Source organism: Enhydra lutris, unplaced genomic scaffold (genome assembly GCF_002288905.1).
Source record: "Enhydra lutris kenyoni isolate GAN:26980312 unplaced genomic scaffold, ASM228890v2 scaffoldscaffold56, whole genome shotgun sequence".
Taxonomy (NCBI): Eukaryota; Metazoa; Chordata; class Mammalia; order Carnivora; family Mustelidae; genus Enhydra; species Enhydra lutris.
The window spans coordinates 11414581-11430354 of record NW_019154140.1 but is presented as its reverse complement, the minus strand read 5'-3'; the positions used below and the strand labels follow the sequence as shown (position 1 = coordinate 11430354).

The 15774-nt window shown below is 42.6% G+C and overlaps 1 protein-coding gene across 2 annotated transcripts in view; it reads right to left on the bottom strand.

Annotated features, from left to right (window-relative positions):
* Positions 1 to 15312, bottom strand: part of LOC111157856 (Sp1 transcription factor) — a 41775-nt gene extending 26463 nt beyond the window's left edge. Inside the window, exons 1-3 of one of the 2 annotated variants that reach the window (XM_022519551.1) lie at positions 15288 to 15312; positions 14073 to 14227; positions 12204 to 13719 (exon numbers count right to left, since the gene is read on the bottom strand). In XM_022519551.1, the coding sequence (XP_022375259.1) occupies positions 12204 to 13719; positions 14073 to 14227; positions 15288 to 15294 (1678 nt within the window). In that variant the 5' untranslated portion in view covers positions 15295 to 15312. Of the gene's footprint in view, positions 1 to 12203; positions 13720 to 14072; positions 14229 to 15287 lie in introns of those variants that run through there. The other variant, XM_022519552.1, reaches the window with a different exon arrangement.
* Between the last annotated feature and the right edge of the window lie 462 nt (positions 15313 to 15774).

The window sequence follows — 15774 nt, the reverse complement described above, 5'->3', positions numbered from 1 at the left end:
CATGATCCCAGTGTCCTGGGATGGAGTCCCACATCGGGCTCCTTGCTCAGCAGGGAGCCTGCTTCTCCCTCTGCCTCTGCCTGCCATTCTGTCTGCCTGTGCTTGCTCTCTCTCCCTCTCTCTCTCTCTGACAAATAAATAAATAAAATCTTTAAAAATAAATAAATAAAAAAAAATAAAAGCATGCTCAAACACATTGTATATCATGACAATTTTTCTTGTGCAATTCTAAATAGCAATAATTCCTATCTCAAGCCTCAACCCTTGAGCTCCATTTTAAACAACTTACTCTATAAATACCCAAGATTTAAATAACGTAAAAGCAACTGGATATCAACTATAATGTATTAATGATCTTGCTCCATTAGGTTAGGAAATTTGGACACAATCTTACGAGAAAAGTGCTCAGTCAGAAAAGTTTAGGGGTGCCTGGGTGGCTCAGTGGGTTAAAGCCTCTGCCTTCCGCTCAGGTCATGATCTCAGGGTCCTGGGATCAAGCCCCGCATCCGGCTCTCTGCTCAGCGGGGAGCCTGCTTCCTCCTCTCTCTGCCTGCCTCTCTGTCTACTTGTGATCTCTATCTGTCAAATAAATAAAATCTTAAAAAAAAAAGAAAAGAAAAGAAAAGAAAAGTTTAAAATGTAGTTCTGACTATAGGGGAACCTGGGTGGCTCAGCTGTTAAGCAGCTGCCTTCGGCTAGGTCATGACCCCAGGGTCCTGGGATCCAGCCCTGAATCAGGCTCCCTGCTCCGTGGGAGCCCTGCTTCTCCCTCTCTCACTCCCCCGGCTTATGTTCCCTCTCTCGCTGTGTCTCTTTCTGTCAAATAAATAAATAAAATAAAGTTCTGGTTATAAAAATAGCGCAAAAATAGTGCAAAAAAAGTTTCTGGGGCATCTGGGTGGCTCAATCAGTTAAGTGTCTGCCTTCAGTTAAGGTCATTATCTCAGGGTCCTGGGATCAAGCCCCATATCGGGCTCCCTGCTCAGCAGGGAGTCTACTTCTCCCTCTCCCTGTGCCCAAATCATGCTTGCGCTCTCTCTCTAATAAAATAAAATCTTAAAAAATTAATAAATAAATAAAATTAAAAGTTTCTTTAAAGAAGCTAAAAGGAAAGTTATAAAAAATAAATGTTTTTAAATTAAAAATAGAATTACCATATGATCCAGCAATTCTACTTCTGGGTATCTACCCAAAAGAACTGAAAGCAGAATCTCAAAGAAACATCTATACACCCAAGTTCACAGCAGCACTATTCTCAATAGCCAAAAGGCAGAAGCAACACAAATGTCCATCATACATGAAGAGATAAAGACAATGTGGTGTATATATATATATATATATATATATATATATATATATATAAACAGTGGAATATTATTCAGCCTTACAAAGAAAATCCTGTCATATGCTACAATATGTGTGAAATTTGATGACATTATGTTATGTAAAATAAACCAGCTACAAAAAGACAAGTACTCTATGATCCTACTTATATGACAAAGTAGTCAAGTTAATAGTCAAACTCACAGAAATAGAAAGAATAATGGTGGGACACCTGGGTAGCTCAGTTGTTAAGCCTCTACCTTCAGCTCAGGTCATGATCCTGGGATCCTGGGATCGAGCCCCATATCAGGCTCCCTGCTCGGCGGGAAGCCTGCTTTCCCTCTCCCACTCTCCCTGCTTGTGTTCCAGCTCTCGCTGTCTCTCTCTCTGTCAAATAAATAAATAATCTTAAAAAAAAAAAAAAAAAAAAAAAAAAAAGAGGGGCGCCCGGGTGGTTCAGTGGGTTAAAGCCTCTGCCTTTGACTCAGGTCACTGCTCTCAGGGTCCTGGAATCAAGCCCCACATCGGGCTCTCTGCTCAGCAGGGTGCCTGCTTCCTCCTCTCTCTCTACCTGCCTCTCTGCCTACTTGTGATCTCTGCCTGTCAAATAAATTTTTTAAAATCTTTTTAAAAAAAGGAAGAAATGGGGCGCCTGGGTGGCTCAGTGGGTTAAGCCGCTGCCTTCGGCTCAGGTCATGATCTCAGAGTCCTGGGATCGAGTCCCGCATCGGGCTCTCTGCTCGGCAGGGAGCCTGCTTCCTCCTCTCTCTCTGCCTGCCTCTCTCCCTACTTGTGATCTCTCTGTCAAATAAATAAATAAAATCTTTAAAAAAAAAAAAAAAAAAGGAAGAAAGAATGAATGAATAATGGTTGCAAGGGAATGGTAAGAGGGGAAATGAGTTTATTGGGTATAGAACTTAAGTTTTGTAAGATGAAAAATTTCTGGAGTACTGTTGCGTAACAGTGTGAATATACTTAACAGTATTGAACTGTTCAATTAAAAATGGTTAAGATGAGGGCATCTGGGTGACTCAGTAGGTTAAGCATCTTTGACTCAGGTCATGATATCAGGGTCCTGGGATAGACCAGGAAATCACCTTCTCCTCTCCCTTTGCCTCTCCCCTGACTCCAGCCCTGCTCATGGCCCCTCTCTCACTCTCTCAAATAAATAATGGTTAAGATGGTAAATTTTATGTTACATGTATTTTATCACATTTAAAAATAATTATTTAGGGTGCCTGGGTGACTCAGTGGTTAAACAACTGCCTTCAGCTCAGGTCATGATCCTGGAGTCCTGGGATGGAGTCCAACATCGGACTCCCTGCTCAGTGGGGAATCTGCTTCTCCCTCTGAGCCTCTCCCCCTCTCATGTTCTCTCTCAAAAAAATAAAATCTTTAAAAAATAATTATTACTATTTAAAAAATAACTATACCATTTTGCATATTCTTTAGTTTAAAATAATTTTTCCCTAAAAATATGTAAATGCAGGGCACGTGGGTGGCTCAGTGTGTTAAAGCCTCTGCCTTCAGCTCGGGTCATGATCCCACAGTCCTGATGGAGCCCCGCAGAGAGCTCTCTGCTCAGCAAGGAGCCTGCTTCCTCCTCTCTCTCTGCCTGCCTCTCTGCCCACCTGGATCTCTGTCAAATAAAATAAAATAAAATCTTAAAAAAAAAATGTAAATGCTAGAGATTTAATAATGAACAAAAATACCATTACCATTAAATACATGAAAGTATTTGTGCAATTCTCTTCCCCCTTTCCACATATCTGCTCTTAAAACTTGAGTCAAAATTATAAGTAGAAGTACAAATAGTTAATAAAATATTAAAGGACACGACAGGATTTTAATTAAAAATAAGTAACTTGGTAATATATAACACAGTAGGAGAAAAATAAAATCCAAAATAGCGTGGCCCTATTATTTCTTGTATTTTCTGCAACTCAGGATTAGCTGACTATGAAAATTAGTGTGAAAACTCGTCCCCTCTGAAGTGCAATAAGTGTATATAACTACAGCACAAGAGCAACTTGAATACCATGAAGGGAAGGACCATTATCTGTTTCAGCGAATTCTGAGACCCTAGCACATCTGACAATAAATGCTCAATAAATTTTGCTAAATTTGCCTATGAATAAGGCATCAAAAATTAGAACCCATTTTCATTATTATACTTTTCCCCTCCACTGTTACACTTTTGTATCTAACTCTTAAGCCTGCTGGGGGCAATATATTATTGCTTATACTTATATTACTTATATACTTATATTACTATACTTAATATAGTAATTTACTTATATTATTTATCATATATAACTTTATTATATAATATATATTATTATATAATATTATAATATTTATATACTTATATTACTAAGTATACTCGTGTTCAGTAAATGTACACGTGAGTTAACTGAATCATGAGTATTACTGGATTTCTTTTTTTTTTTTAAAGATTTTATTTATTTATTTGACAGAGAGAGATCACAAGTAGACAGAGAGGCAGGCGGAGAGAGAGGAGGGAGCAGGCTCCCCGCCGAGCAGAGAGCCCGATGCAGGACTCGATCCCAGGACCCTGAGATCATGACCCGAGCCGAAGGCAGCGGCCCAACCCACTGAGCCACCCAGACGCCCCTATTACTGGATTTCTTAACAGCATTTAAGGCTAAACAAGGAAGCCATTCAAAACATGATAATGCCAACAAGATATTCTGTTAAGAGAACACCAAACCAAACAAAGAAGTTCTTGATAATATGGAAAATTCCAAATACAGTTTTCAGAATTAAGAGTTTTTTAACTTAAGACAAATAGTCTGTATAAAATTAAAATACAGTTTTTCATGAGTGCAAGAAACTGCCAAATAATTCTAAGCACAGTACTTCCAGATACCACACGGGACCATAAGAAATATTATGTATAAAAAAAAGAAATGTTATGCATTGTCTGTATCAGGCCTAGACAAAATTGGGCCCTTAATATAGTCTCTCAAAGGGTTGTTAAACTGTATCCCCAACTGTATCCCCAACAAAGCATGTCAGGATAATATGTTTTTTCCAAATCAGAAATGTGGTGGGTAGGGATGCTTGGGTTGTTCAGTTGGTTAATCGTCTGCCTCCAGTTCGGGTTGTAGTCCCAGGGTCCTGGGATAGAGCCCCACGTCGTGCTCCCCACGTAGCAGAAAGTCTGCTTCTCCCTCTCCCTCTGTTCCCCCTTGTGCTCTCTCTCTCTCTCTCTCATTCTATCTCAAATAAATAAATAAAATTAAAAAAAAAAAAAAAAAGGAAAGAAAGAAACGTGGTGGGTAGAGAAGGCAGGCACTGAAAGGAAATTTCCTGATAGCATGGAAAACAACAGATGAGGAACAATAAACATTTGCTATGAAAATGTCTCAAGCATATCAGGGAAAAAACAGTAAGAGAGGTACAGTCAGGGAAAACACATCACATCATCTTAACTATAAAAAGGGGGGGGAGAGTAATACACTTCTACACACACACCTCAATATGACTCAGCTGATTTTCACATTTTCTCTTTTGATTTTTTTCACATTTGATTTCTCTTTTGCCATCTTGATCCTCCCTTCCTATGGTTTGATCACATCACTTTATTTATATTTCATTTAATTACAGTTCAAATAAATTCAAATTAACTAATCTGATTATAACAAATTATGATTCATAACAAAGTTTCTAAAGAAGTTGTTGATTAACCATGCTTCTTTTTTCCTATTATCTGTCCTAGGCTACAAATGTTAGTAACACTGAACCTGGGTTTAAAAAAAAAAAAACCCAAAGCCATTTTTCTACTTGAAAGAACTCCTATAAGAGAAAATAGCAGGAAAAAAGAAGAAAAGGAAAACAGGGGTGCCTGGCTGGCTCAGTCAGTAGAGTACACGACTCTTGGCCTCAGGGTTAGGAGTTCAAACCCCACACTGGGTGTAGAGATTACCTAAATATTAAAAAGGAAGGAAGGAGGAAAGAAAAAGAAAATGAAAATAGTGTAGTACAGTGGAAAAGGATATTGATCTAAAGCCAAAAGATCTGTTACTCTATAAATTTTGTCAGTGACCTCTGCAAGTCATTGAATCTTTCTAGTCCTTAGGTTCTGTCAAAATGGGGGTATTGAAGAGGATGAGGGTCTCCAGCTCCAGCAACCTTCAGTTTAGTTGCTATTACCAATGATAGTCTCATTTAATTATATTATGTCTGCAAAGAGTTGTAACTTTTAAACCATCAAACAGGATCAATTCAATGAAGAACATATTGAGTTCTTCAAAATGAAGAAAAGATCCGTCTCAATAGCATTTAACCTGTTTCAGATTATTTGCAGCAAGTATTTTCTTTCCTATAAAAAGATTTCTTGGGCACCTGGGTGGCTCAGTTGTTAAGCGTCTGCCTTCGGCTCAGGTCATGATCCCAGGGTCCTGGGATCAAGCCCCACATCAGGCTCCCTGCTCAGCAGGAAGCCTGCTTCTCCCTCTCCCACTCTCTTAACTTGTGTTCCCTCTCTCGCTCTCTTCTCTGTCAAATAAATAAACAAAATCTTAAAAAAAAAAAAAAAAAAAACACAAGCAGGTAGAGAGGCAGGCAGAGCGAGAGGGGAAAACAGGCTCTCTGCTCAGCAGAGATGTGGGGCTTGATCCCAGGACCTTGAGATCATGACCTGAGCCGAAGGGAGCAGCTTAACCCACTGAGCCACCTAGGCGCCCCTGGAGATGTACAGATTTTTAACTTAGTTCTCTCATCTCTTATGGTAAAGTCTTTATTTTGGCACAGATATATCTTAACTCCTTCAAAATTAAGTTATTTATTTTGCACATAGATACGGACTTAGAAAGATTCATAGTAAATTAGACTGGCACATCCAAACTTGTCAAACAAGTAATACTGACCAGTTTCCATAAGCCATTTAGAGTTTAAAAAACACTGGAGAAAAGTGCAAATTCAAGTAACAGCCCAAATTTGCAACCAATTCTGAAGAAAATATGTCTACAGAAACTTTTTCAGGCTCTTCTAAGAGAAACAATTCTTAAAACCTAGCATAGTATTAACAATATAGTCATAATGTGAGCATATACGCCTTAAAATAACACTTCAGCACACTAGGGCCTGAATAATAATGCTGTATATTAGAGAAAGGGAATAGCAATATTGTGACACACCTGTGAGAAATATGAAAAACAAATAGCAAAGTAGAAAATTTCAACTAGGGACGCCTGGGTGGTTCAGCAGTTTAAGCGTCTGCCTTCAGCTTGGGTCGTGATCCCAGGGTCCTGGGATCAAGTCCTGCATCAGGCTCCCTGCTCAGCAGGGAGTCTGCTTCTCCCTCTGCCTGCTGCTCCCCCTCCTTGTGTGCGCTCTCCCTCTCCATCTGACCATAAATAAATAAAATCTTAAAAAATTTTTTTCGGGGCGCCTGGGTGGCTCAGTGGGTTAAGCCGCTGCCTTCGGCTCAGGTCATGATCTCAGGGTCCTGGGATCGAGTCCCGCATCGGGCTCTCTGCTCAGCAGGGAGCCTGCTTCCCTTCCTCTCTCTCTGACTGCCTCTCTGCCTACTTGTGATCTCTGTCTGTCAAATAAATAAATAAAATCTTTGAAAAAAAAAAAATTTTTTTTTTTCAACTAATATTATCTACTAATGTTTACAGACATCCAGTAAGTAACTTACAAAGCATTATGTAATAAAGCTTTACTACAGAAGTTTATCTTACATCCCAAAACATTTTCAAGGAATGTCAAAACAAAACAATGAGAAGGAATGAACAGAACTAAATTATTAGTGGCAACAATTATATGCTACTTTACAAAGTGGAACAGTTAAAAAAATGGAAGATATAAGAACAAAACAGATACTAAACTTCCCTGAAACACTAGGCACCCTTGTGCTCTTGTTATTTAATTAAGAACTAAAATGGCCACATTACACAATGCAATGTGATTTAACAATGACGTCATTTACAGAAAGCCACCAGAATGAGTAAATAGGAGCAACTGAAAAGGTCCGAGGACTATCTTCTCAGTAGTTTCAAATCAACGAAGGGACCTTGGTTTTAAAGGAGACCTTTTCTACTTAAATTGAAATCAGTTAAAAGCACTAATATCACCTTCAGAAACAAGTATTAGATTAAAAAGGCAAACGATGTAGAAACATTTGACATTACGTATTTGATAAAGTATATTAAGAGAAAATTCTCTCAAATGATCTTTTGCAAAAGAATAATTCTGAACACATATAAATTATCTAAACCTACTTGTAACTAGTGTTCAAATACCCTAGTCTAAAATACAACTTTATAATAAATTAGTTCTCAGCAATCTGACCCCAAGTTTAGCAACACTGTTGGCAAACTAACTCTGGTATCACATTCAACTTAACTTCTAAGAGAACACATTTTCCTGACCTGGATAAAACCAAGCAGATGTGAAATTTTTATTTTTAGTGCCTGAAGTTTGCTTCTTGACTGAATTATAGCCATCAAGGAAATATGTTTTATTCTCCTGCCAAAGACTAGCACTGAACTCTTTATTAGGCAGAACTCCCACGAAGTCATACAAACGTCTTTCAAAGCTGGCCCCCCTCAACCTGGTGGAAGAGTTTTCAGGACACAGCAGTGTCTGAGAAAAAACCTGAAACTTTAAACTGGAAAAAAACAAGATCTGTGAGAGTGTTAACTACAAAATGAGAGGAAAGGGGGCTTTAACTGGGAAACAGTGTCAATTTAAAAACAAAAAACTACAAAAAAGCTGATGGGGAAAAAAAAAAAAAAACACCCAACCTCAGAGCCCATAGATCATTTCACTGTCTAGAACTAAACTCAGTTTACTGGGTGGTCCCTTCCTCACTACCACCCACCAGGGGCTGAGCCATAAAAAACACAGAGATGGCTGGCTTACTTTTGTGCTAAGTTTCTGTGTGCCTTTGCCTGTGTATTCAGCAAACAGAAATAAACACTACAAGTCAACAGGAGAGCTTAAACAATTTCTAAAAGATAATTTTTAAAAATAATAAATGTAAACAGACTAAGTGAACACCATGGAAGTTGCAGTCTTCCACAACCACGTAATAATGTTTCAATTTGTAGAGTGCTATGTATCTATCCACTTATCTATAGATGATTTCACATCCAAGGCTCTTTCTACTATATTATACTGTCAAGACATTGAGTTTTTCCAGTAAAACTACTACATACCAGAAAAAGGGGTAAAATGAAACATTTTTTAGCAGCCAGGCAACAGCAGAGCAGCACTAAAGCTTCTAGGAAATTATTTTATTACCTTTCACTGAGGATAAAGTTGACCAATTGAAGGGGGAAAAAATGTTGCACAAGTATGACTAAACAAAAAGGAGGAAACTTTTATCTTCGGAAACCACTATTAATGAGGCAACCAATCTCAACTCTCACAAAATGGCCTTTCAGAGACTCATTCTCTCACTAGCGAATGTCAAGCTGCAGCTACTTCACAGAAAGGTATGCATTTTCTTGAGCTCTGAGACCATCAATAATAGCCAGGTAGCCCTACCCTATGACATATTATATGGCAGACTTCCCCAGAGCATGATTTAGCAATGAGAATGCCTCATAACTTTTCTCTAAAGCCTAAGCTCTGAAACTTTTTAGAAATTCGCAAGGATCCAAATTATTACTAAATGGAACTATCCCCCAGCTTTGCCTTCCTTTGAGGAAGAGCAAAGCTATTGGATACAACAAACTAAGAGTAAAGAGAAAACAAACATGCTATTGTAGCAAGTGTCTAATTTTCAGGGTGTTGTTCAGTTTTCATTAACTTCTCCCACTTCTACAGCTATAATTTTTAGCCTATGAAACATCTGCCAGCTCTAGAGCATTAAATTTCAAAGAAGCAAAAATATCTTTTCTAAAACATTTTTAATACTCTAAAGGATTTTTTTAACATCCTAAGTTAAAACTAATAGGTAAGTCTTACATTAGGAGAACTAAGTACAAGTCCTAGCTCTGACAGTATGTAGTCTCACCACTTACTTAATTGCTTCTCTGTAACTCCATGCCCTTCCTCATCTAGAAAATAAGGCAGTTTTACTAGATGACCTCTTTGGTCCCCTCCAGCTCAGACTTTCTATTCCAAGGTCTCCGATGCATTAAGAAAACCGTTGTCTTGTTAAGGCTCAAAATGTAGTCATCTTAAACACACCTCAAGAATGTAAGAAAGTGGGTGCCTGGATGGCTCAGGTTAAGCATCTGGCTTCAGCTCAGGTCATGATCCTAGGGTCATGGGATGGAGTCCCACATCGGGCTCCCAGCTTTGTGGGAAGTCTTTTTCTCCCTCTACCCCTCACCCCCACTCATGATCTCTCTCTCAAGTTCTAATAAATAAAATCTTTTTAAAAAAAAGAAGAATGTAATAAAGTTAGGGAACTTGAGCAGACCTCCCGGCCACCATTTTCCAAACCTGCAGAAGACAGGAAATACGCTTATCTATTTGTTACCCTCTTTTATATAAGAGCCAATCATAAATGAAATGATAACTCTATAGTAAAAGTAACCAGTTTACAAACCCACATACATTCCAATAAAACTAAATTTGGTGATATTAAATTATTTCCCATAATTTTTTATATCATGCCTAAATATAAAAATCTATAGTATCTTGGGTGGCGCACTGGTTTAAAATGTCCAATTCTTGATTTTTGGCTCAGGTCTGATCTCAGAGTTACGAGACTGAGCCCAGTGTTGACTCTAAGCGTGCAGTCGGCTTGGATTTCCCTCTCCCTCTGCCTCTCCCTCTTCAGATAAGTAAGTCTTGAAAAAAATTCTATAGTATCCTCTTCTTGTGCTTTACTAAAGATTAGCTCCATCACCACAGAATTTAAAATAAATTCTAAATAGACTCTCACTTTTTTCACTTTTTTTAATCTCTAACCAACAGTGAAACACTATTCAAAATGAATAACTGAGTACTGTGGTCCACTGATTAAACATACATTCCAATACATACCTCTTCCCTGAGGACTCTTTCCCTTCAATGCTCTCCTTATTCCTAATTCCTCTCAGCTCCACCTCCCCACTCCATTTCAGGCCTTCTCCTTTTCTCTCCCATCCCTTCTTAATCATACGCTACATTCAAAGCAGTCTAGGAAGTGGTTCTCCTAGCTAGGAAGTACCAGAATCACCCAGGAAACTTACTGAAAATACACATTAGTGTAAGAGAAGACAGACGGATTCTACTTTTAAGGTAACCAGAAGTTTAAAAAAATTAAACCTTAATTAATCAGCTTGCTCAGAGAGTAGGATATTCTAGCTAACTAAATATTAAACAGAGAGTAGAGCAGGATATTCTGGCTAACTAAAAATTAAGTATGAACTTTTTTGTTGAAAATCCTTCTAGAGAGGCGTCTGGGTGGCTCAGCTGGTTAAGCATCTGCCTTCGGGTCAGGTCATGATCTCAGGGTCCTGGGATGGAGTTCCACAAGGGGCTCTCTGCTCAGTGGAGAGCCTGCTTCCCCATCTCTCTCTCTGTCTGCCTCTCTGCCTACCTATGATCTGTCAAATAAATAAGTAAAATCTTAAAAAAAAAAAAAAAAGCATCTACTTTTGGCTCAAGTCATGATCCCAGGGTTCTGGGATCAAGCCCCACATTGGGAGAGGCTGCTTCTCCCTCTCCCTGTGCCTCTCCCAGGCTTGTGTGTGCTCTCTCTGGGTGTCAAATCAATCTTTTTTTTTTTTAAGATTTTGTTTGTTTATTTGACACAGAGAGAGAGAGATCACAAGTAGGCAGGGAGGCAGGCAGAGAGAGAGGGGGGAAGCAGGCTCCCTGCTGAGCAGAACCCAATGAGGGGCTCGATCCCAGGACCCTGAGATCATGACGTAAGCCAAAGGCAGAGGCTTAACCCACTGAGCCACCCAGGTGCCCCTAAATAAACAAATCTTAAAAAAAAAAAAAAAATGGGGCGCCTGGGTGGCTCAGTGGGTTAAAGCCTCTGCTTTCGGCTCAGGTCATGGTCCCAGGGTCCTGGGATGGAGCCCCGCATCGGGCTCTCTGCTCTGCGGAGAGCCTGCTTCCTCCTCTCTCTCTCTGCCTGCCTCTCTGCCTACTTGTGATCTCTGTCAGACAAATAAAAAAATAAATCTTAAAAAAAAAAAAAAGAAAGAAAGAAAGAAAGAATCCTTCTGGAACCCACTTTATCACTTTTCCCTTACTTAAAGAGCTACAATTCATAAGAAATACCTGATTACTTAATAACTGTCCTACAAACAGGTCAAGTTTATAATCAAGTCTCATTCTACAATGCTGGTGGGCCAAGAGGCCAAATAAAGCCCTTGAGGTAAGAATGCTTTTTTTTTTTTTTTAAGATTTTATTTATTTATTTGACAGAGAGATCACAAGTAGGCAGAGAGGCAGGCAGAGAGATGGAGGAAAGCAGGCTCCCTGCTGAGCAGAGCCTGATGCGGGGCTCCATCCTAGGACCCTGAGATCATGACCCAAGCCAAAGACAGAGGCTTTAACCCACTGAGCCACCCAGGTGCCCTGGTTTTACATTTTTAAAGGGTTGTAAGGGAAAAATAAAAAAGAATACTACGTGGTCCACAAGGCCTAAAATATTTACTATCTGGACCTTTACAGAACAAAGTTTGCTGACCCTTGTTCTGTAGCACCAAAAGCCCTGGAAGTACAGTGACCCCAAAGACACTGCCCAGAAATGCTCCTTTCTCATAAGATTAACTGAAAAAAAAGTTTCCGTTAAGTCCGTTCCAAATGACTTAAATAGAATCATTCTATTTCTCTGATCAACGTGCCTTCTAGAAACTGTTACCCACAAAAATCTCTATTTCCTTCCTTAGACTCAACAGTTTCAGTTAAGCTAGTTAGCTCTGGAAATGAATGCAAAAGATTGAAAGCCTTACCTGGGGCATTTGCTATAGCCAAGGGCAGGCTTGGAAGCTGGTGCACCTGGATCCCTGAAGCACCCAATGCACTGAGGTTAATGGTCTGGAGGCCAGGCATGGAGGAGAGCTGAGCAGCATTCACAGTGACTGTGCCGGTAGGGATGGAGGCAGCTGAGGCAATGGGTGTAAGGGTGGTATTGCTGCTGCTGGTCTGCCCCAAGGAAACACCCTGCATTGGGGCCAAGGTGATTGTCTGGGCCTGTGGGTTCTGAACTTGGAGATTCTGCAGCTGAAGAGTCTGCCAACTGACCTGTCCATTGGGCCCCACGGTTGGTGTCCGGATGATGATGGGGCCAGAGTTTGGAACAGCCTGAAGCTGGAGATTCTGGAGGGTTTCCTGGGAGATAGCTTGGGTTGTAAAGGTCTGCCCTGACAATGGTGCTGCTTGAAGGGCCTGGAGAGCCTGTCCCCCTTGAACTAGCTGAGGCTGGATAAGGATTTGCTGCTGTTGCTGCGTCTGCTGGTTTTGCTCTCCCTCTTTTTGCTGACTTGTTTGCAGAGAGCCTCCAGATGTCTGGTTCTGCTGGATATTTAGAGCATCAGACCCCTGTAGCCCACTGACCCTCTGGGGTGTCTGCCCTTGAGAGCTGGTCCCTGCTGATCCGCTGGTGGTAAAGTTCATAATTCCCATGTTGCTGGTGGTTGTAGTTGTTGAATAGCTATTGGCATTGGTGAAAAAGGAGCTGGAACTGGCTTGTGATGATACCAAACTGGCAGAACTGATGGCAGTCCCTGAGGTGGCGGGCTGTGAACCACTCTCCTGGGACCCAGAGCTGCTGATAGTGACTGCCTGAGAGCTAGGAGTCAAGGTAGCTGCAGAAACGCTGTTGACAGGTAGCAAGGTGATATTCCCATTCAGGGCCACTGGTACGTTGGTCACATACTGAGTCTGTCCTGAGAGTACATTATTAGCCAGGCCTTGGAGGGGGACAGCCTGCTGGAGTAGGTTTGGCATAGCAGCAATGATGTTGCCTCCACTTCCTCGATTTGTGATGATCTGTTGGTTTGCACCTGGTATGATCTGTATCTGACCAGAACCATCCTGCTGCACTTGGGCTCCAGTGGCTGCGAACTGCAGCTGTTGCCCATCAACGGTCTGGAACTGTGGGATTACTTGATACTGAATATTAGGCATCACTCCAGGTAATCCTGTCAGGACTTGCTGGTTCTGTAAGTTAGAAGTGGCAGCCACAACATACTGCCCACCAGAGACTGTGCGATTCTTGGAAGACTCACTGCCATTGCTGCCATTGGTACTGCTGCCACTCTGTTCCTTTGAGGTAGGGGTAGCCCCAGAGGAGGAAGAGATGATCTGCCAGCCATTGGCACCCTGTGAGAGCTGTGTGGCTGTGAGGTCAAGCTCACCTGTGCCCCCTGACTGGCTTGGGCCCTGGGAGTTGTTGCTGTTTTCATTGGGTGACTCAATTCTGCTGCAAGTTGCTGCCAGCAGAGCCAGAGGGGATGGCTGGGATTCCTGGCCAGAAAATAAGGGAGAGGAGAGGATTAGTTTAGTGATACCCAGCTGCCAGCCCAGGGGGTAGTATAAAACAAATAAACAGCAAAACAGTGCACATAAAAAGGGGGAAAAAGGAAGGAGGAAAGGAAGGAAGGAAGGAAGGAAGGAAGGAAGGAAGGAAAAGCTGACCTATTTATACTCCTGAAATCCTCATCTTTGGGGATCTCCCAATAATTTGTCTCACTATGTTAACTTTCCTAGCTACAAAATGACTTAGCTCTTTCCTAAAAATGTTTCTGTGAAAAGATAATCATCTAAAAATATTCACATTCTCTTAACATCTCCCCCACTCTGTCCTGATCATCACTTACCTGCCCTCCTCCTCCTCCACTGCTGCTACTGCCTGTGCTGCTGCTTCGAGCCTGAGAAAAGGCACCACCACCATTACCATTGCCCCCATTATTGCCACCAACTCCTTTTTCAATCTTCACCACAGCTGTCATTTCATCCATGGAGTGATCTTGGTCTAAAAGGAATTAAAAGACAACTTAAAGTTAGGGGAAGGAAAAGGGTGAGGTGAGGTGAGGAGGAGTAAGGGACATTACAAAGAAAAAGAAATACAGTAAGATGAAAGGTACTAGTGTAAAAAAAAAAGTGGATTGGAGAAAGGGCAGTTGTAGGACATACAGAACACAAACTAGGCTTAGTAGCACTAAAACTGGGCCTTAATTCTCCCTTGCACAAAATTAAACCCAGAAAACATTAAAAATGTACTTTTCACATAGGAAATGTAAGGGGCGGTGGACATGTTCAAAGAGTTTCAAAATACAAAAAAGTATCCTGGGGAGAAAAAGGAGGATAGGTAAGGCAAAAAACAACATGTGGGTGGATGGAAAGCTTGCTAAAATTAGGGTCAAAGGATATGGAGAAAGAGAAAACTTGAAGTGTAAAAAGCACCCAGAGCAGAAGAGGGGCAAAGAAAAAAGAACAAATAAAAAGTGTGAGTGGGAAAACATTTGTGAATACTGCCAAAGGACTAAAGGGGTCCAGGGCTTAGGAATCTGGAGGTTTCGGGGCGGACAGAGGGCGGGCCCTAGAGGGAAAGGGCGGTTTCGGGGTGAGGGGCGTGGAAAGGGCGGGACGGCTGGGGGGAGGGGAGGGGAAACCTACGGGGGGAGGGGAGGGCCTTGGGGCAGGCGGCGACCAGAGGGCGGACCAGGGAGGCGGTTGGCCCGGGCGGGGCCTGCACTGTTCGGGCCGCCCCCGCGGCTCCAGCCCCCGGCGGGAGGAGCCTCAGGCGGGCGGCCGAATAGTGGGGGGTAAGGCCCGTCCCCCGTGGCCGGGGCGGGCAGGGGGCGGGCGAGGCCACGCTGCCCCCTCCCCCGGGGCGGGCGGCCCATCCCCCTCTTTCTCGCAGGCCCCGCCACTGCCCCTTCTCCCTCCCTTCCCTCCGCCCCGGGCGGGACCAAGGCCGCCGCCGCCGCCTCCCGCCCGCCCCCCCTCACGGCGGGGACCGCCCGGTCGGCCCTCGCGCGCGCCCCCTCATTCCCCTCCCACCCCTAAGCTTGGAGTGGACTCATCCTTACCGCTCATGGTGGCAGCTGAGGGACGAGCTCAAGGGGGTCCTGTCCGGGGGGGTTGGGGGGGGCCGGGAAAAACGCGGACGCTGACGAGGCAAGCGAACCCGGACCGGACAGGGAGGGGGGGGGTAAGGAGGAGGGAGCAGCGCGCCACAAGCCCAGCCTAGGCTCCGCCCCTTCGCTACTGCCCCGCCCAATGAGGGAGGGAGAAAGGAGGGACTTGCAGAAGAAAGACGGGTAGGTTATCCAATGACAAGACTCGCTTCCTCGCTAAGGCGTGTAAGACAAAGTTGCGTGCCCGGTGTCCGCCCAAGGAGGCCACCCTCTCAGTTTTAAAAGCCAATGAAAGACGCAGGAAGCGAGGGTGGGCGGGAGCTAGTGATGATAGGCTTAGAAGGAAGCCAGTCAACCGCCAGGCGGGCTCCCTGAACGGTAGGGATAGGAAGAACTTTGACTGGAATGACAGAACAACGACCAACCAGAACCCTGGACA